The sequence below is a fragment of the Acartia tonsa genome, chromosome 5, assembly GCF_053477335.1.
Source record: "Acartia tonsa isolate MP-2025a chromosome 5, ASM5347733v1, whole genome shotgun sequence".
Lineage (NCBI taxonomy): Eukaryota > Metazoa > Arthropoda > Copepoda > Calanoida > Acartiidae > Acartia > Acartia tonsa.
In genome coordinates this window covers 27163297-27185553 of record NC_137264.1, presented here as the reverse complement: position 1 = coordinate 27185553, position 22257 = coordinate 27163297, and the positions used below count along the sequence as shown (strand labels likewise).

The 22257-nt window shown below is 32.1% G+C and overlaps 1 protein-coding gene across 1 annotated transcript in view; it reads right to left on the bottom strand.

Annotated features, from left to right (window-relative positions):
- LOC145319167 (long-chain-fatty-acid--CoA ligase 1) overlaps positions 1 to 22257 on the bottom strand; it is an 85623-nt gene that overhangs the window by 15471 nt on the left and 47895 nt on the right. The window contains exons 11-20 of the mRNA XM_080161076.1: positions 12457 to 12501; positions 12233 to 12325; positions 11340 to 11396; positions 6543 to 6689; positions 5117 to 5184; positions 4138 to 4173; positions 3274 to 3333; positions 2847 to 2941; positions 1986 to 2040; positions 122 to 188 (exon numbers count right to left, since the gene is read on the bottom strand). Of these exons, the coding sequence (XP_080017202.1) occupies positions 122 to 188; positions 1986 to 2040; positions 2847 to 2941; positions 3274 to 3333; positions 4138 to 4173; positions 5117 to 5184; positions 6543 to 6689; positions 11340 to 11396; positions 12233 to 12325; positions 12457 to 12501 (723 nt within the window). The remainder of the gene's footprint in view (positions 1 to 121; positions 189 to 1985; positions 2041 to 2846; positions 2942 to 3273; positions 3334 to 4137; positions 4174 to 5116; positions 5185 to 6542; positions 6690 to 11339; positions 11397 to 12232; positions 12326 to 12456; positions 12502 to 22257) is intronic.

Genomic DNA, 22257 nt, shown 5'->3' with positions numbered 1-22257 from the left:
TAGGTTTCAGGCATTCAAACTTGTTAAAAAATTGTTAAAAAAAAATTAAACAATTATTTTAAAACATTTCTGTATTACTAAGATCTATGAAACTTTGATTTACGTGTATGAAATATTATACCTGATCTGGCTGGGGATCTCCAGGAGCAGTCAAAGTACAGGGACCAACACATTCGGTCTGTCCGTATCTGAAATTCACAAGAAAATAAGTATGAAAAAAGAAAAATTTATGTCTTTGAACTTTTCGTCAAATAACCATTTTCACGTGTTTTTTAAGAAAAATAATTTTTCTTCTAAAATAAATTGAAAATGTCGGAGTAAAATATATATTTTAAAATCGAAAATGACATAAATTTAACCATAAATAACCAAACATTATTTTATTTACTTCCGTCCACTAGACATACAGCAATAGAGGTCAACATGATTATTGTAAATAAGAAGATTGTGTACAAGACTATAAAAATTGTTGAATGGAAAACAATTATCAATCTACAAATGATATTCTACTATGTATCTATTGAATTTCACGAAATCCCCGAGGTTAGGGAAGCAGCCACTAAGGTTGTAAACATAAAGAACACAAAATATTACTCTTTTTACATAAATTTGCCTAAAGCTAGCAATATAACTGATTTTACAACATTTGCAATTCAAATTTATATTGCTAGTGATATGTTATGCCCGAATATTCAGGTGTTCTAATAACTCTGGAAAATTTTCCATGTCTCCAAGATCGCAAACCTTATATAAAAGTAACAGGATGGCTGTCTTTCTGTCTGTAGCTTAATTCGAGCTGACCGCTGGACCGATATGTTTCTCCTGTACAGTTCCTTCATATAGTTCTAAGGAAGGTTTATAACTATTAAGTGTAAGATTTCTCCACACACACAAGAGAAATTGTCCCTTGAAAAAATCCCCTCCCCCTTTAATAAAAATTACTTTTTTCGTTTCAAATTTTATGTGCCTCTTCAAGCTATTAGGGGCGTAGCCGCTAGTTCCTTAATATTGAGGCTAAATAAACCAGAAATTAATTTTATAACTCAGATAAAATGTCTTAAAATGTTGCTTATGTATATATTATATTGTAAAGTTTCTGAAGTAAAAAATAAGAACCTTGCCACAACAAACATAATTTTTCTATATTGAACACTATAACGATCCTGTAAATAAGTATTTGCTCCACTATGCAATATAAAAAAGTCTTTTTCCATTATGATTATAACACATACTGGAATTGAGCTTTAGATTTGTTTAGTTACAATTTGTTAACATCAGAATTTCAAGATATCTAAAACATAAAGCTATATGTTCCAGTATCATATTAATAGTCTTTGAGAATACGTTAGAATGTATTGTGTATGTAAATTTTGTATTGGTTATATTCTATTTTATTTTTTTTTTCTTATAGAAGCTACTCTACAATTCTATATTTGTCGAATTATCGCAACGCTCGACAGCCTTAGGCACAGCCGCACTAAATCGCACTCCTTAAGACATACTTTACTGTTTGACATGCCACTAACTCAAGCATCATCGTCACTTGCGCAGCTTACACAAGCCATCCAATGAGCATTAAACTTATCCGCACCATCAATCAGCCGCTGCAACCCCAAACGAAAAAATCAGGCACTCTCAAACGCATTCACCTTGGCCTCTGCAAACTCCAGCCTTACTCAGCCTACCTAAATTGTCCATGACAATCCAACCTCAGGTCCAACAACTTATATTTGGCTTATGTATTGGGAGGTTTCGATATTATTGTAATAATCCTTGTTTAATCGAAACAATTGGAATATCTGCATTACTTCTTATCTTTATTTATTTGAAAACATATTAATGTAATGCTTGTATTATTATAGGAGGCATTATTGGTTTTAAAACAATTATATAATCAAATATAATGAAATTTATGTAATTGTTAATATAAATGTATTCGAAACATCCAAAGCATTTGAGAAACAAGAAATAAAATGTATACTTACCCTTCAACTACTAAGCAGCCAAGAACAGCTCTCATAAATGTCAACACATTTCCAGCTAACCAAAAAATAAGATTAAATTAGTAAAAATAAATAAGGATGGTTACATCCAATAGTATTAAAACTGTTTAAAATTTTATCATGGAAAGTGTTGTAGAAAGAAGTTATAAAAAGGAAAGAGTGCGCTGGCATATTTTTGCTCTTTATATCCTGATTAACACATATTTATGTATTTGTAGCTGAGTGGGGCTTGAAGCGCACCAATTTTTTTCTACAAATATTAATATGTTTATAGTTTAGAAATACAATGACCCACCCTAGTATTACAGACAGAAGGTCAGACATACACGGACATTTTGAGAATACCTAATCTACTAAAAATATAATATTTGTACCTTTAGGGCTAAATCAAATTCAATAGAGTTAACCCTCAATGGACACCACATATTAATTTATTTTGATCAGGAAAAAGATCTTCCATGGTTGAAGAGGTTGGTTGAGGCTTAAAAACTAGAGAAACTTAGATAATATCCACGACAAATACCCCCCCAAAATAAAAGTACAAAGAAATGTATATCTTCTTTTAAGATATAATTGCAGAACTTAGTACTTCAATATGTAGGAAAGGTAAACACACAAAAACCCTAATTATTTTAAAGCAAGGTTTGGTGATTTTAATATATAACCAATATATCAGTTCGAGTATTGGACCTAAACAGCGGAATTACCGATGATGTCGTTAAATGTTAATGTTATAAGACTAAGAAATTGTATAAAATATTAAAACTTTATGGGGCATAAACACGACCGCAAAAACATCTTGTTATTTCTATAACTACTAGTTATGAAAGATGAAATGTATACCCAAAGGAGCAGAGCCAACAATAACAAGTCTAATTCTTCCTCCGAGTTCTTTGCGTACAGGCCAAAATATAAGTTTGTCCCACATAGACGTTTTTCTAAATATAACATAAATCATTTTCACCTAGCAAACAATAATAATAATTTTTGTTACGCAGTTTTTGTGTATTCACTGTTGAACTACTACACTCTAAGTCTAGAGGCTTCTTTGAATTATAAAAATAACCTGTCAGTGACCTATATGACACCTAACTAAATGTAGAACTTAATCGATTCAGGGGCTTAAGAAATCTTGAGGAACAGACAAAAAAACATTGTGTTTTAAATGTTTAACTGTCTGTCTATAACAATGTCCCCTGGCTTCATTTTTCAGACAGACTGATAGAAATCATATAGAGTGGCTTCGCTACTAAACATACAAATAGAGCACCTGACAATTCCCTTGTAAAGTTCTTCAGTTTTGAAAGAGAGGGCCAAATTAAAAATATGTCTGAAATAAATATAATATATCCTTAACTTATAATATAACACACCAGAAGAAAAACGTATTCACTTCAAGTTTAAGATTTATTTGACATTCACGTGTAACAAAGGTTCGATATAGCAAACTTTTGATTTCAAAAGTTCTATAAATGTTACTTTAGTTACATAACAAAAAAATCTAAACAATTTTTTATAGTGCAAATATGAAAAATTTTAAAGCTTTATATTTTATTTCCAAAAACTACAAGGTTACATATTTTGAAAATAACTACTTTTCGGTTGCCTATTTAATTTAGAAGGAAACTGCAAATTCTTCATTTCTTTGTCTATTTTTTTATTAAAACATTTTTATAAATGAAATTTCAATTTCTGTCGAAAATCTAAATTCGACAATTTTATGTTTAAAATCTAATTCAATCTTCAAAAAAAGTTTACCTTTTATATACTTTATTCCTACCAAACGTACAGATTTACATTTAATAGCGTATGTCCGTTTGTCACTCCGTCTCTCAAAGAAGGATTTTTTCATTATAAGTTAATATTTTTTATATACTTGTTTGCTAACTTTTGTTTAAATCCTTCTAGTTTGAAGTACTTAACCTCATTTATCTACCCACAGTTTAAAGTTTTAAAAAGTAAAAGATGTGTGTTTCATTTTTTAATTTAAAATCAAGTATTTTGATGATTTTGAAATTTTTAAATTTTATGAATTTGTACTAAAATTTAAATCAAAATATTTTGATTATCAAAGAAAAATTTTTACTACAGTTATTAAATATTTCACCTTTCAAAAAATAGAAATAATAATTACCTAGAAAAGGCAGTTCTGTTAGCTTTTTTCACTGCTCTAAAATAAAAATAAGCATTACGACAAATTTTTTAAAATTAATAGAGAAATCTAGGTACTGTAATAAAACATGTGTATTTAAAAAAGAAAATTTACATTCAAAACTTCTAGATAGATAGTAATTTTACTGCAAGGAAAATTTTAGAAATTACAGAGTAGTAAAATTAAATAGGATTATTAAGGTTTTTAATGAGTGTGTTTAGTATTCAGGGATACAGGGACACAATCGAATAAAGGTCTGCATAAAATATTCAATAAGATAATAATTATACTGTATTCAACCTGTGCTTTGAATTGATAAATATACATACTAATGGAGTCAAATAGAAATAGGGATTAAAATGGGCTGTTTAATTATGCGGGTTTTAATAGAAGACAAATTTAGTATCATAAAATTCGAGAAAAAGATGTCATCAAAACTACAAAAAAATGGCTATTTGGAAAAAGCTATTGATAATTTAAACATAATCAACATAAAAATAAAAACTTTCAGTTCTAATATGTTAAATCTTTTCGAATAAAGTATGTTAAAATAACTAAACAGGCAACTGGCTTACTTTTTTAGAAATCTGTATATTTTAAGCATCTGTTAGTAAAGAGTCAGATTAAAATACGAGCAGTATTTAGAACCTTTTTGCAGCTGATGTGTAAATAGGGCTATCCTAAAAAGAGTCTTGACTTTATATTTATATATTTTAAAGCATTTTTATAAGACAGTGGAAAAGTTTCACATAAAAGATTGAGAGCTGTTTAAGTGTTTAATACTCTAGAATTTAGCACATGTAAAATAATATCCCTTGTGAACCCTGACTGAAATATGACTGCAGTGTGTAGTACAGAATATTATACATCTCAGGATAGGAACAAGCTTAAAAAAAAATCCCAACATTTTCAAAGTTGTGTAAATTAATAAATGATATAAAATTTACACAATAATTTATACCTGTCATAAGTTTTGTTTATAAATCTTGGAACTGCTGGTAATACAGTCGGAGAACATGCTTTCATATCCTCAAATTTTTAAAATATTTGAATAAGTAGATAAATAATATTTCATGGTACATAGTTTTAATTAAACTATCTATTCATTAATTACAGAGTAATAACAAAAACAGGGGAATTTCATAGAATAAGGAGGAATAGAAATGAAAACCCTAAATATTTCTGGGAAATTTGAAGGAATCTTTGACTTGCGCAGTAAAGACAATAATGATAAAGTACAAATCACAATGACTAGTTGGACAAAACTAGAAAAGTTTAATTTGTATCAACATCTAATATAAGAAACATAAGAGCGCAACTTAGTTTTATAATATAAATACTGAGACCAATATTTTTTTTGTAAATTTTCTTACATAATTATTTTTTTAAGGCTTAATATGCACATTAAATTCATTTTTAATCCATTGTGAATAGGGAAGAGGAAGCTGGATTCTTGGCTACATGGCTTTTAGTAAATCATTGGAAAAGAAATTTATTTTAAATATTTTTTCTGAATAATTACTGAAATCATGTTATTTACTAACAGCCTTGTAGCCGTTTTGGTCTTTCAAAAGTTCCAATTTTACTTCAGGCTAGCCAGGCAGAATCTTCTACCTGGATTCTATTCTATACTTTATCTTCTTTGGGGAATTTAAACATAAAAATAACTAAGTCAGTTGGGGAGTTAAATCCATTTTTATAAAAGCAGAAATCTAATCTTTGATATAGTTTTGACACTATAAAACGTAATCTACCATTCCACTTTCCCCTCTCTTGGTGATGATATCATCATAGCCGATTCGATTTTTGAAATGTACAATTTCACTTTCAATAGAGGCGAAACTGGGATGATACATTTATGTTTACATATCAGCGTATTCATAAACATTGATTTCCTTATTTAAATCGACATAATATTAATGGTATATTCTAGTCATCATTTTTATTTTACATAAAAAAAAATTTTAATTATATAAGTAGTATTTTATACATTCTTACGATTAACATAATTTAAAATTAGTATTTATGTTTCAATTATGTCGATGTTAAAAGTGTAAACCACCATTCCAGTTTGGCCTCACTTGAAAGTTAAATGGTACATTTCAAAAATCGTATCGGCATTGATGATATCATCACCAAGAGAGGCAAAATTGGAATGGTAGATTACAAAAATCATATCGGCGTTAATGATATCATCACCAAGAGAGGGGAAAGTGGAATGGTAGATTACGTTTTTAGAGGGTTAAAACCGTAATCATAGATTTTATTTCTGCTTCTATAAAAATGGATTCAACTTCCAAAATGTAAGTGTCTAAATTTTATTATGACTGAGAAAAAGAATTTTGAATTAATGAAAAATATATATAAAAAAAAAACATGTATTGTACCTGTATTATTTGTTTGATGTTTCCTGAGTAGTATGCAATGGCTCCACCCGCCATTATGACAGACAACTCACAGCACTTCTCCAAGGTGTGAGACAGGGGCAGGAAGGAGAAAAGGATATCTGTCTTGTTTGGGGCATACTCACCAAGCTAGAATACAATACTAGATAATACTAGATAGGGGGCACCGTAGCTCTGCGGTAATTCACTGAGTTACGGTGATGAGAATTTTTTTTTTCAATTTTAAAAATTTGACTACCCCCCCCCCCCCCCCCTCCGAACAATGAACTCTGGCCGCAGCGCTCGGCTCCCTAGCCTGCCTAGCCGCAGCGCTCGGCCCCCTTGCCTGCCTAGCCGCAGCGCTCGGCTCCCTAGCCTAAAACCTAACCTAACCTAAAATAGTTGTTCGTCGGTATTCGGGGGGGGGGGAGGGGGGGTACAAAATTGAAAAAAAAATTTAAGAGGATAACGCCCAGGAGTCATAGGTGCAAACTCTAAGAAATTATGGCTAATCAAACAAACAAACAAAAATAATACTAGATGATATTATCATAAACCATTCCTAAATTTTACATTGCATTGTTTTATGCCAAATTAATAAATTACACTTTGTTACATCTAGATTTCGTACGGCTGTTCGTCCGCACGTAACGCATAATTCTTAATCATTAATCAAGACATATTAGTTTTCAGACTGGGCATCATGATTTTTGCGATATTTAGGTAAAATTTAGAAAGCGTTGCAAATCTATAATTATAGTCAAAAGTCTTTCAAACTCATTCCTAACATGTTGATTTTTATGCTTTAAAAAAAATTATTTATTTACTTATCCTGTTGAATTTTGAAGTATTTATTCATATTACGATAAGGCACAAATTTATAAGCAAAGCATCTCTTTAATTAAGTCCTTAAAGTAATTTTTGTATAGTCTTCTAAATAATGATAAATTTTAAATGCATTGTTACTCTACATTTGTCTATACGTTGGATTTCATGAGCTCCACTTTTATATATATCATCCTTATTTGTTTATACTAACTTACATATCTCCCCTATTATTTAAGTTAAAATATGTTATAGATATTATTTTTTTTAATTTATGCCACAACTAGACGTAATTGTTTATATACATTATACATTGTACATATTTATTTCATGCAATGTTTTTAATGCCCTAATACTTTATTACATGATAGAAATGTTATTATTACATAATATTGAAACTTGTTTATAAACAAAGGCTCACCTAAACTTTAATATCCTATGCCTTTCAAGTAAATAAAGGGGTGGATACATATTTATTTCATGATTAAAGTTTAATGTTTTTAAACAACATAATGCATAAGAGGGGATGCTTAACTCAGGACTTTGCACCTGCAATTTAAGAGGCACTTTAATATTTGTAATACAAAGAGTATGAATTAGTCCTCAAACAAAAACATACATTTTACATTTAGTCTGTTGTTTCAGTACCAGTAAAGTTGTGGTTAAGCATCAAAGATTGCCAAGTTTTAAAGTTATCAAGTATATGGTTAATCTCATATACACACCCCTCCTGAACTATAAAACTAAGTATATGGTTAATCTCATATACACACCCCTCTAGAACTGAAACCAAGTATATGGTTAATCTCATATACACACCCCTCTAGAACTAAAACCAAGTATATGGTTAATCTCATATACACACCCCTCTAGAACTAAAACCAAGTATATGGTTAATCTCATATACACACCCCTCTAGAACTAAAACCAAGTATATGGTTAATCTCATATACACACCCCTCTAGAACTAAAACCAAGTATATGGTTAATCTCATATACACACCCCTCTGGAACTAAAACCAAGTATATTGTTAATCTAATATACACACTCCTCTAGAACTAAAACCAAGTATATGGTTAATCTCATATACACACCCCACTAGCACTAAAACCAAGTATATGGTTAATCTCATATACGGTTGATTTGTTTTGTAAATTAGTTATGCAATCTGCAAGAATTGCAAGATCATCTGCAAAATCAAGGTCATCAACATTAGCTGCATGCCATCTAAGACCATTGTTTTCTTGATTGGTTTGTTTCATTACCCAATCAATAACAATAAGAAAGAGTATGGGTGAGATAATACACCCTTGTCAAACTCCTGTTTGCACCTCAAACCAATCAGATCCACACAGCACTCAAATTAGATGTAAAACAATTTCATTAAATTTATAATTTTTGCAGGAATTCAATAGTTTTTGAGAATTCTCCAAATGGCTACTGTACATAAAGAGTCTAAAGCCTTTTTGAAATCTACAAAATTGATGAATAAAGGCTTTTGCCATTCTGAAGCTTGTTCTTCTCTTAGTAATAAGTCAATTTCATCTTCAATTCGAAATAAAAGTATTTCACAGAAAACTTTGCTTGCAATAGACAAAAGAGTTATACCTCTCCAATTGTCACAATTGCTTAAATCACCTTTTTAGGAAGCTTTGTTTCCTAACACCTTTGCACCAATATTCAGTACAGTTTCTTCCATCCAAATATCACGAAATAGATCATATAAGTATTTGGTGGAAGTATACAAGTCTGATTTTTAAGATTTCGGCTTCAATAATATCAATTCCTAGTGATTTATTGAATTTTAAGGATTCTATAGCTCTTCTGACTTCTGCATCTGTTGGAGAATCTATATTTATATATATGTCATTTTCTGCGCTTTCAGGATCAGCTATGATTATTGGTTCAGGTCTATTCAGAACTTCATTGAAATGTTCTACCCATCTATCAGCTTTTTCACGTTCTATGGTAAGTATTTGGCCTTGTTTATTTTTAAGTGTATTAGAAGATGCTGGTTTCTTTCCAGCTAGGAGCTTGGTAATTTTATACAATTCTCTTGAATCACCATGTACGGCAGCTGTTTCTGCCTTGCCAGCAAGATCTTCAATGTAATAATGCTTATCTTTTCTGGCACTCCTTTTGACTCTTCTATCCTGTTCACTATATTCTGCTTTTAGTTCTACTTTTGTCTCAGGTGAATTTGTTCCTAACATATTAGATAACATAATAGATTAGTTCTTTTTTATACCAAGATCATTTTCAGATGTTTTTGAAAAGCTAATTTGAAATTGTTCCACTTTCCTTCAACAGAATCAACTTCTTCTGTTTGAGATTCTTCTTCATTCACAAGAATTTGAAATCGGTTTCTCAGCTCTAGTTTGAATTGCTGTTTAATATTATTATTCTTTAGTTTACTTTCTCCTTGTTGGATTGGCAGGATTTTCTGACTTTCTCAATTTAAGATTGAGAGTTCCAACAAGGAGATTGTGGTGTACAGAAGCACCTCTGTAGACACGTACATCTTGATTTATTTAAAGATTTACCTATCAGCAAAGAAAACCAACGCTACTTACTAATATTGTTATTAGGCACATAAGATTATTTCTAATTGTCCTAGAACTTGATGTTGAAACAATTAAATTAAAATATATTAATAGAAGAAAAAACCTGCTAAAGAGGAACGTATTTCCTTATTGGTCTAGATATTTCATCAACTGACAGTTAAACAATAAAATCAAAATGTAGAAAGTCGTCGCTTTAAACAAGGATGACAACATCCATAAGTAGCGAAGCACAAACAATTAAATAAGAATTTAGATATTAGTTGTCAAAAGCATGTATATTAGGAAAAAATCACGAAACCTTTTCAACATTTGTTTTTAATTTCTTAATATTTATATTTCAGTACTATGATAAACTGACTGATGGTTAAAGTAAATTACATAGTGGATGCTCAAAACAACGGGAAATTTAATTTTGATATGTTTAACTACAAAAATTAAAAAAAAAACGGACCATAAACACCAAAGATATGAGGAAAAATGTAAAAAATATAAAAATAGCCAAAAACCTGAAAAAAGGCAATTCTGACCGTCATAGTTGTTTTAGGTATGGAATAAAATGTGAAAAATTCAAAAATAGCCTAAAACCTTCTTAAAGACAGTCTGACCGTCATAGTTGTTTTCTTAAATCGACAGGAAATTCAATTTTGATGTCTTTAACTGAAAAAAATTTGGAAATCGGACCATAAACACCAAAGGTATGGAAGAAAATGTGAAAAATACAAAAATAGCCTAAAACCTGCTTAAAGACAGTCTGACCGTTATAGTTGTTTTCTTAAATCGACAGGAAATTTAATTTTGATATCTTTAACTGAAAAAATTTTGGAAATCGGACCATAAACACCAAAGATATGGAGAAAAATGTGAAAAATACAAAAATAGCCTAAAACCTGCTAAAAAGCGGTCCGACCGCCATTGATGTTTTATAGTTAATTGTGCTCCTTAATAATAGGAATGTTGTCAAAAATTTCAGCCTTTTATCTTTTATAGGAGCCGAGAAATTTACGTTTCCCCCAAACTAAGACGGACAGACGGACATTTCAAATTATAGAGTAGCTTCGCTTCTAATAAAAAAACTAATCATTTAGGATAGGTATAAATTTAATCATTCATTAGGTTAAAAGGTACTTTTCTAATTTCCATATTTAAATTTTAATAAAAGATATTTTTATATTTCTATGTTGAAATACAATATTAGTTTAATTTAAATATATTTCAAATAAATTTTATCGATAACGCAAGAGCCTACTACAAATTAAAAATATAAACCACATTTTATGGTTGATTTTAATCTGTTATTTTTCAAGCGACTAATATTAATCGTGAGATTACAAGGAATGCATTGGCCCAAAAAAAAAAAGTGCAGCATATTATTAACAATTACAAAGGTAAGCATTAAAATACTTAGTTTACCTGAAGAATCGCGGCTGATGTGGCTGACATAATATTCTCATGGGATAACATAACACCCTAAAAATTTAAAGAGTTTGGCATAATTTATTTATACGTGCCTTATTAAAATCAATTTCTCAAGCACATTTATATAACTCCATGGGAAAGGGAATGTGATTCAGACAAGCAATTCTAAGTAAAAATTTCCCCTCAGCCCCCTCCCCTTATTTCTCCCCCGTCTTACTCTTTTCCTTTTAGTTACATATAAAAAATTTCGCCAACTCTACGCTAACAAAATATTAAATTTTCGGCAATTTCAAATTGAATTAATTGGCTGAATAACAGCCCCTGGAGAAGTCAAATGTTTCCTTTTAGAAAAAAAATTAACTTAAAAAGTATAATTTTCGTCGGTTGTAATGCTTTTAATGCTATTCAAGTAAAGTAGAATGTTTTTTTAAACTGTTCCATTTTGTTAACAAAAATATGCAAAGACCCATTATCAAGCTTCCCTGAATAATAACTGATAAATCCAGTCGTTTACTATATCTAACAAACAAACATACACACATAAAACTGTTCTAGTAGACATATAGTATAGCAGAAAATTAGAAACTTATGTAATAAATCCTTGAATAGAAATTTAAGATAATAATTTAAAAACTCTCCACGTCTTACTTAATATTAATTAATTTTAGCTTGACATAAGCAAAGCATTTATTTCAAATACGAATATGTATATAAACCAGCATTATGAAAGAGAATTTTTTGCTAACTTGAGACAATGGGTAGAATAAATATAGGTTAGAAATGAATTATATATATGTATACTAGTTTAGGTTAACCTATGTTGTAGATAGGCACACATGTTGGGAAAATATATGCCTATATGCTATATTAAAAATTATATTTTTTACCTTTGGTTTACTACTCGTGGTTTCTCCAAATGCAGCCAGCTTCGCAAAACAAATAATAGCTGTTTGATTTGGTGCGGGGGCTATTTCTGGAATCTAAAACAATTATCTATTACAGTAGCGCAGCATTAGGATTTAACACTTAAAAATAACAATAATAAATTAATTATAAAATGATGCAGTTAGTATTCTGTTCATTCAATTCTTATTATAGATATATTAAATACCTTATTTTTAGCTCCAAACTGCTCAACTTCGGCAAATCTAACAACCTAAAAATAACAAATTCATTATTTTAAGAAGCGATATCTCTAAAAATCTAGTTTAATTAAATGATATTTATTTTTCATCATTTATTGTTAAAAGCGAAGCTTTTCTATAATTAGGGTCCGTCCGTCCGTACGTCCGTCCGTAATGGATAGCTTTTTTCGTTAATTTAGGCATGTTAGAATTGTCCTATCGATTTCAAACTTTGCATGGTGATTCCTTTAGTAGTTAGGTACGATTTAGAAAGTGTAGCAACTCTATAATCATAACCAGAATGTCCGTATGTCCAATTTAAACATGTTGATTTTTTACTTTTTTTAACAACAAATTTTTATGTGATCTAATCATCCGATTGATCTGAATTTTGGTATATTGATTCCTGGGACAACAAAGTATAATGTTATAAGCGAAGCAACTTTATAATCAAGTCCTAAAAATGTATGTATGTCCATAAACATTATCCTGTATCAAGCAGTTTTTTAACAAATTTACTTAGAATTTTACTTTGACTCTTATACATTTATATTCTGATTATTCAGTTCTGACACTATACAAGTGTTAATGTCCGTTTGTCCTACCGTTTCAGTGCTTCGCTTTTATGAATGTTGTCATCCTTGTTTAATCACTCTTACTTGGGTTCATTCAGTTGCACTTATACCTTTAATTTACCCATAACTTTTATAACAGTGTTTCTATTGAAGGATATTTTATTTATTTTTCAACACTGTTCTATGAGTCTCTAATGCATTTTGGAATAATAGTTTTCTGCACAATTAATATTTAAAACTTTATATAACCAATTTTAAAGTTATAATACAGTTATAAAACATACGTAGAAAACGACCAGTTCATATAAAGTCTAAAAGCAGAGAAATAGATTAAAATAAAGATAAAATCTTTCTACCTTTTCCCAGTGACATGGAATCGGACACTGTAAAAAAAGTACAAAAGTAGCACTTATCAATATAAAAAAATGAAAAGCGAATCTTTCCTATGATTAGGGTCTGTCCATAAGTAGTCCGTAACAGCTTTCATCGACACAATACAATCAGTCCCGATTTTGTATTACTTTTGCGGAACATTTTTCCAGTTACGTCATATTTTTCTTTCCCGAAAAAGGGAAGGGGGAAAGAAAAAAGGGAAGGGGGGAAGAAAAAAGAGATGGGAGAAAAGGGGGTTTTCCCCATCTCTTTTGAAGAGATTTTCTTCCACCCTTCCCTTTTTCGGGAAAGAAAAATATGACGTAACTGGAAAAATGTTCCGCAAAAGTAATACAAAATCGGGACAGATTGTATAGTGTCGCTTTCATCGTTAATTTATGCATTTTAAACTTGTCCTATTTATTTAAAACTTTGCATGACGATTGGATATATTACAGAAAGCTACTGTTTTATACGAAGAATCGCCCCCACAAGGTGCGATTTAACGAAAGGGACTATACCCAATTCACTTTGAGAAGAATTTGCTCATCTTCATGATTTTGGTTTGTATACAATTTATATTCTCCCTTTTTATTTTAGAATATGCATTCCTTCCCTTACATTTTCCTTCCATCTTTATTTTCAGACATCAAAGAATTTATGATATTTTCATAGATTATTACAGATTATTGGTCAGGTAGCGTATTTTGCCCAAGCTAGTCAGTGCAAATTTAGGCTTATTTCAAAATTAAAAGCATATAAATAGTATTATGAATATTTTTTATGCTTTATGCAAGTTACTAGCCCTCGCATTTTCACAAAATTACCTAACCTAATTATAGAAGACTTTGTTCAGCTAATTATTGTGGCTAAGGGAATTTATTAACTTAAAATTTACAGAAACTTGATCAAAGAAAGTAACCATCAAGGGAAGAAATATCATGCTGATTTTATTTTTTTGAAAATAGCTTTTTGTATATGCTGTATTAAATCTATGTCAATTTGATATAAGAGAAAATATATATTTACAGCTACACAAATTTAAGAATGGTCAGAATTCTGTGTGTGTGCGGGTATTTGTGTTTTAAGCAGGTAAAATTATGTTCGTGGAGCTACTCCTACGTACGTCTTACAATACTTTCAATTCACCTAGTGGCTTCGCCCCAAGCCTATATATATAGAAGCTTTTTCCTAGAGGTAATTTGGTCTAACACAACTTTTTTTGTTTGTTTTTCAATAAAAGTAAAGAGTAGGAATTTCTAATTATAGGGTTTTGCAACCCCCGGCAATCGCCTAAAACCTTTCTAGACATTGACAAAACTTTCCGAAAAATTGTGAAACACAAATGTTTTACAGGACACCCACACAAACATGTGAATCACTACATTATAGATTAGGTTAAACTAATTGAGATAAATAAGTCAAAATTGTATACATGCTCATAAGATCGCGTAAACCGTTTTACCGATAGGTAAACAATCTAGATCTCTAGATCAAGAAGATAATTTTCTCTTGAAAAAAATTGTTTCTACAAAATGAATTAAGGAAGCAACCCCAAAACTTCTTTTCTAAAACAAGGCTCTTCGAAACTAGGGATGAAACAATGTAATTACTTTGCATTTAATTTTTACCAATTTCTAACTACTTTTTAATCCTAAAAAAAAACTTTTTAAAATAAAGTTTTATATTTTTAAAATGCAATTACGTCTATTACGTGAAAATTTGACTTAATTACTTGAAATGTACCATTATGCAATTACTTTTTTAGTAATCTTTATTATTCGTACTTTTATTTTTATTGTTTTACCTTTTTGCCAAGGAAAATATGTTTTTAAAACAATAAAGGTGAGGGATCAGTTCTAAGAACAACGTCCCAACAGCTAAATGAGTTAAAGACAACCCCCAAACTGTCCCAGTTTTGAGCAAGACGATTCCTGTGACGTCATATAAAAAGGGAAGGGGGAAGAAAATCTCTTCCCTTTTCTCCCATCTCTTTTGAAGAGATTTTCTTCCCCCCTTCCCTTTTTCTTTCCCGAAACGTATATGACGTAACAGGAATCGTCTTGCTCAAAACTGGGACAGTTTAGGGTTTGTCGAGTTAAAAATTAATTTTTTCTTCTCATTCTTAAATGCAACTTTAAACTTTAAAGACTATTTTTCGCCTAGCCCTATAATTGACAGATGTACCTGTGCTTTATAGTAACTTCACGCTGCCGTAAATCTAAATTATCAAAGACAATGACAATTTTAAAGTTAAATTTATGTATTGCTTTTAGAAGAAAATAAATATAAATTACGTAATGAAAAAAAACTTGACCTCTACAATATCAATATCTGTATATCTTTTTCTTCAAATCTAACTAACACGTAAAGAATAAGACAAAAACATTAAACAAATAGGACTTTCTTCAGTGTTTTATCAAAACAAGTTTAGCTAATCTAAAACAATTATACGTACGTCTATTTTATTATATGATATTTTTGTTGTTGCTGTTGTTGACCATACCTTTATTCATCTCAAGGAAGTGCATATCAAATAGATACTAAAGGATATATAGTACAGTTGGGGAATTGAATCCATTTTTATAAAAGCAGAAATATAACCTATGATTACTGTTTTGAACCTCTAAAAAACGTAATCTACTATTCCACTTTCCCTTCTCTTGGTGATGATATCATCAAAGCCGATATGATTTTTGTAATCTTGTCTTAACCTCTTTTCGAGGAAGCTTTGTGTTTATCAAGATCGAAATTAATTCCTTATTTATTATCCCAAATTAAGCAGGAAGCTTTGTGTTTATCAAGATCGAAATTAATTCCTTATTTATTATCCCAAATTAAGCGCAAATGTCGTCTTGTTTGACTTTCCTTTTCTAAAGAGACGCGGCATGGATTGTTTATATTTTGATGCATCCACGTTCGTTACTTTTGAATGATATGTGAGTGTGTGAAGATTTCGGAGAACAAAATTGGGCCTATCATTGGTCTCATAGTGCGTGAACGACCCTAGTATACCAGGGGCTTGAAACCATAAGAACTTCAGGTAGAATTTGTTAATTTTATTTAAATGGAATGGTGTATAGGACGATTATATTTAGTTTAAAAGGCTTTAGCCAGCTAAGCATGAAACTTTATTATGATTAATTATTATGTTTTAGTAATTTTTATGTGCTTTTATTTTTGCATTTAACAATGATTTATTAAACCAAATAATTTTCCTTTAAAGCCAAAGTTTCCAAAGATTCTTAACCATAGAGAAAAATGATTTTAAAAAGCAATTAAGATTACGTGGTTATAAAAACTGGAAATTTGTATTAATTGATTTTGTAATTTCAGGACTTTGAAATAGTTGCCTCAATAAATCTATAATCAAACCTGCTGTTGAAACTTGATGGTTCCTGGTATTGGGGGTTTGTGTGTACGTCAACAAGATCTCTAGAACTTCCCGCTAATTCGGAAGTCACACTCAACCAAAGTGTCATGGTTGAGACAATTTCAAAGTATCTGAAGAATAGGCGTTAGCATTCTTCAAGAGATCAATAGCATCCAGTGATTATTGATGCAAAAAACTGTGACAATTTTTTCTGTGAAATAAGTACCTAGTGAATCAATATGCCACTAACCAAAAAGCAGAAAATTGAGCGAGCTATCGCTATTGGCAGTGAAAGGCTAGAAGTGTTTGATGAACAGTTAAAAGTGTTTTATGACAATCTAAAAGCCTGCCAAAGTTTTAATTCATGTGAAAATGTGAATTTAAAATCAATTCGTGACATTTTTAGTGAGGTCAAGGACCAATCTGACCTAATAAAAAGTCTAAAACCTGCCGTGGAGACTAGTGAGTTGCGCGAGTTCAAGCGTGATTTGGATGAAGCTAGTGAACAGAAAACTGTTGCAGATAAAGTTTATGCATCGTTGGAGCAGTGTACGAAAATTCTGCACTGCACTGATGTGTTATCCATCGCCACGAGAGTCAACCAAGATGGTAAAGTCAAGGGAAAGAAGGTGAAAGAGGATGCTGATTTGTACAACCTCCAGGACGCCTTGGACGAGAATCTGACAAAGAAGATGGTCCACAGGTTCGCCGCCCAGACCTTTGACCCGCTCGGGCTTTGCAGCCCTATCCTGTTGAGAATTAAACTTGTCCTGCGGAAAACATGTTTGCTGAATTTGGGCTGGCAAGATTTCATTCCAAAAAGTCTACGGGATGAACACTTGTTAAGTCGCTGGAGGACAGAGCTGAGGTCGCTAAATTGGAGTTTGACCGTTGTGTGGTCCCGGAGGAAACAACGGGCCTTCCATCCTTGATGATGTTTTCGGATGGATCATCAGAGGCCTATGCATGTATGGCATATTTGAGGTGGCCAACTAGGCAAGGGTTTGAAACGTTCCTGCTAGCCACCAAGTCAAGAGTTGCGCCGGTCAAGACTGAATCAATTCCACGCCTTGAATTGATGGGTTGCCAGATGTCCACCAGGTTGTCAAAGTCCATCAGAGATGCCCTGCCCTTTGATGTTATCAGAGTGATGTACTTTACTGATTCATCGTGTGTTTTATCACAAATTGTTTCCAACAGTGCCATGTTGAACACATTTAATTCTCATCGCATTGGAGAAATCCAATCTGCAACCAACAAGGATGACTGGAGGTGGGTCTCTGGGACACACAATGTTGCAGATTTGGGCACCAGAAGCACCTGCAAGGTATCAGATTTAGGTCCAGGTTCCAGGTACAGATTGGGCCCAGAATGGTTGCGCCAGGATGAAAGTGCGTGGCCGGTGAAAACTGCCGAGCAAGTCAAGCAGGATTTACCACCGGAGGAGTTGAATACCAAAATGGTTAAGTTATGTTCAATGAAAGTTACTGGAGAAGCCGCTGAAGATGTCTTTAGGTTTAAGCACAGGAGATCATTTGGACAGGCCAAACGTATTATGGCAGCTGTCCTGCAAGTGTCGAACACCTGGTTGAAGAAGCTAAAGAGCAGACAAGAAGGCAAGACTACAGCCGCTGGTAGTCATGTAGCAGCCGCAGATTCTGTGTACAAGCCGTCTTTGTACAATTTTATGGCGGCGGTGGAACTTTTCATTGTGTCATGTAGCCAGCAGGATGAGTGGATAAATGACGCTAAAGGCAATTATTCGTCATTGAATACATTGGTGCATGAAGTATCATTGACCTGGCCTGTCGTTGGTCCCGGAGGTAAATATGTGACCAGGGAGATGCGTATTCTGAAAATGGTTGGTCGTGGCGAGCCCGTCATTGACGCCATTACTGGTGGCCATAAAATGCTCTTTGAAGACATGCCAGGGTTAGTGATTTTGGAGCCTGGTAATTGGTTAGCTTCTGTCATTATGAGAGAGGCGCATGTTGAGCTTCATTCTGGTGTCCGTGGAACTTTAGCTGAGAGCCGCCGTTGGTGCTGGATTGTGAAGGCAAGGAGGTTGTCCATCATGGAGGTGAAGAAGTGTTGGCCCTGCAGTGTTGAGAGGGCCAAGGAATGTCGTACTACCATGAAGGATGTTTTACCTGACAAGTTGGTTCCGAGCAGGCCATTTGAAGCTGTGCAAGTTGACCTTATGGGTCCGCTGGTTACGAGGAGAGCTACCGCCAAAACGAGGAGTCAGACAGCAACGAAGAAGGTGTGGGTGTTCGTGGTAGTCTGCAGGTTCTCGGGGGCGCTATGGCTGGATGCCTTGGAGAAGTATGATACCAGCAGTATCCTGTTGTCCCTGCGCAAGTTGGAGGCTGTTCATTGTCTGCCAAAGGTTATAGTAAGCGACATGGGCACACAATTGTCTGCTGCTCGCAAGGTTTTAGAGCAGAAGTTGGGCAGCCAGGTAGAGTTTTCTTGGTCCCAGATTCCGGCCCGAGCCCACCATTTTATTGGGCAAGCTGAGAAAATGGTGGGATTAACCAAGAGATTGCTGTCCAAGAAGTTGGTGAATAGTTCTGTTAATTTTAATGAGCTCCTGGTGCTGTTGGCAGAGGTTAGCAAGTTAATGAATAGCAGACCATTGACGATAGAAGCTGCGAATGACGTGGAGAATTGGCGGCTGATTACCCCTGGCCAGCTGCTGGGAAATGTTGACCGCCAGCCGTTGTACAATGTGGCGATGAAACCTGAGGACCAAATTTCCTCCAGGTTGAAGTTAAAGAGACGCGGCATGGATTGTTTATATTTTGATGCGTCCACGTTCGTTACTTTTGAATGATATGTGAGTGTGTGAAGATTTCGGAGAACAAAATTGGGCCTATCATTGGTCTCATAGTGCGTGAACGACCCTAGTATACCAGGGGCTTGAAACCATAAGAACTTCAGGTAGAATTTGTTAATTTTATTTAAATGGAATGGTGTATAGGACGATTATATTTAGTTTAAAAGGCTTTAGCCAGCTAAGCATGAAACTTTATTATGATTAATTATTATGTTTTAGTAATTTTTATGTGCTTTTATTTTTGCATTTAACAATGATTTATTAAACCAAATAATTTTCCTTTAAAGCCAAAGTTTCCAAAGATTCTTAACCGTAGAGAAAAATGATTTTAAAAAGCAATTAAGATTACGTGGTTATAAAAACTGGAAATTTGTATTAATTGATTTTGTAATTTCAGGACTTTGAAATAGTTGCCTCAATAAATCTATAATCAAACCTGCTGTTGAAACTTGATGGTTCCTGGTATTGGGGGTTTGTGTGTACGTCAACAAGATCTCTAGAACTTCCCGCTAATTCGGAAGTCACACTCAACCAAAGTGTCATGGTTGAGACAAATCTACTATTCCAATTTTGCCTCTCTTGGTGATGATATCATCAATGCCGATACGATTTTTGAAATGTACCATTCCACTTTCAAGAGGGGCGAAACTGGAATGGTGGTTTACACTTATAATATCGACATAATTGAAATCATACATACTGTTTTTAAACTATGTTAATCGTAGGAATGTATAAAATACTATTCATAATTTTAAAAGATTTATGTAAAATAAAAATAAAAACCAGAATATACCATTACTATTATGTGGATTTAAGAAATCAATGTTTATGAATATGCTGATATGTAAACATAAATGTACCATTCCAGTTTCGCCTCTATTGAAAGCGGAATGGTACATTTCAAAAATCGTATCGGCGTTGATGATATCATCACCAAGAGAGGAAAAAGTGGAATGGTAGATTACGTTTGTTAGAGGGTCAAAACTGTAATGATAGATTATATTTCTGCTTCTATAAAAATGGATTTAACTCCCCAACTGTAGTATAGGTAGATATCTAGGATAGATAGCGCTAAAACAATTTAAATTCTTTTACCAGTGCATTGCTCTTACCTTTAGGGTTGGCCGGGGATAACATAATATGTTTTATTTTTGAAATGGAGTTAATAAAAATGTCGGGTATTGTCGGTTTCGTGACATCACCTCTTAAATGACATTTCATTCTATTTAACAGTAGCTTTTCTTCTATTTCTAGTCCCTGCGGGAAGGCTCTAACCTCCTAAGCGACGAAATGCCCCTTCAGAGGCAAAGTCACAAAACCGAGAATACACAAAATTTCTTGTATCAACCTAATTTAGTATTATTTTTTAATGTGATAGTGTTATGTCTTTTTTATTAAGTAAGGTTTGGCACAGTTTGGAAGAATCCTGAGAAAATCTCAAAAAAAACTCTACAATTTGGATAATTCTCAATAAACCTTTAAAATGGTGTTTTTTGTCATTTCTGTGGCTAGGAACAAGATATTTTGAAACGGACAAAAAAACCTGATTCTACTCCTCAAGGTCTTTCCTGCGAGCACCATAAAGCCATAGTTCTGATACAATAAATTTTTGACTCTCATTTACAAAAAGTTATACAATTGTATGTCTGGTCATCAGCGGTTTTAAGACTTCAGATAAGTTTTAAATCATCTAGAGATGTATTAAACTTATAAAAATCATTTGCAGATTACGCTTTGATCTCAGATAAAAAATCAACCCAACCTAATGGACATGCAACAGTTAATGCCTATCTACATTGCATATATAGTCCAGAATTATTCCTGCATTTCTTAAAGATTTAACCTTCAACTGTATGAAATAACTAACTAAATTATAAAGTATAAAGGAAGATTTGTGAAGTTTATAAGTGAAGAAGAAAAAAACCCTCCGTGGATATTCTACTATCAATAAAAAACTAAGATTAAATTGAATTAACCTACCAGCTTTTTCCTTAGATGATTTTGTACATTTGCCATTTTATTGAGTTATATTATGCATATTTAATTTTGATTTATTTGATAAATCCAAAAAAATTGGCACATAATCTGTAAACAAACCACTATCTTTTAATTTCCATATGCTTGAATATATGCGCAATGCAGAACTTTACCAAATTTTCAACTAGAATACGCACCAAAACTAATTCACTTTGATTGGGTACATATTTGCAAAAATTGTAAAAGAAAGGCCTTTTCTTTATTCACATTTTTATATTTGGGTTAAAAGGTATTAACCTGAGAGTATGCTGCAGCAGTTTTGGAAATTTATTATAATATAATCTTATAATTATTATAAGATTATATTATAATTTATTATAATATAATCAATTGGTTTCTTTATTCTTATTGATATTTTGAATTAAACTCTTAGCTTTATTTTATATATTATCAACCCAGTACAAGAGCTATACATTTATTTTAAGTGTGACAAAGTATGATAACTGAACAAATCAGAAGTTCTTATATAAATTTTTTATGATTATGTTGAGAACAGAGGTGAATTCTTAAAAAAACTTTTGCCCCACTAAAATCACTTTGTCCCACTAAAATTTTAGTAAGGCAAAATTATCCTCTATAAATTTTTAGTTTG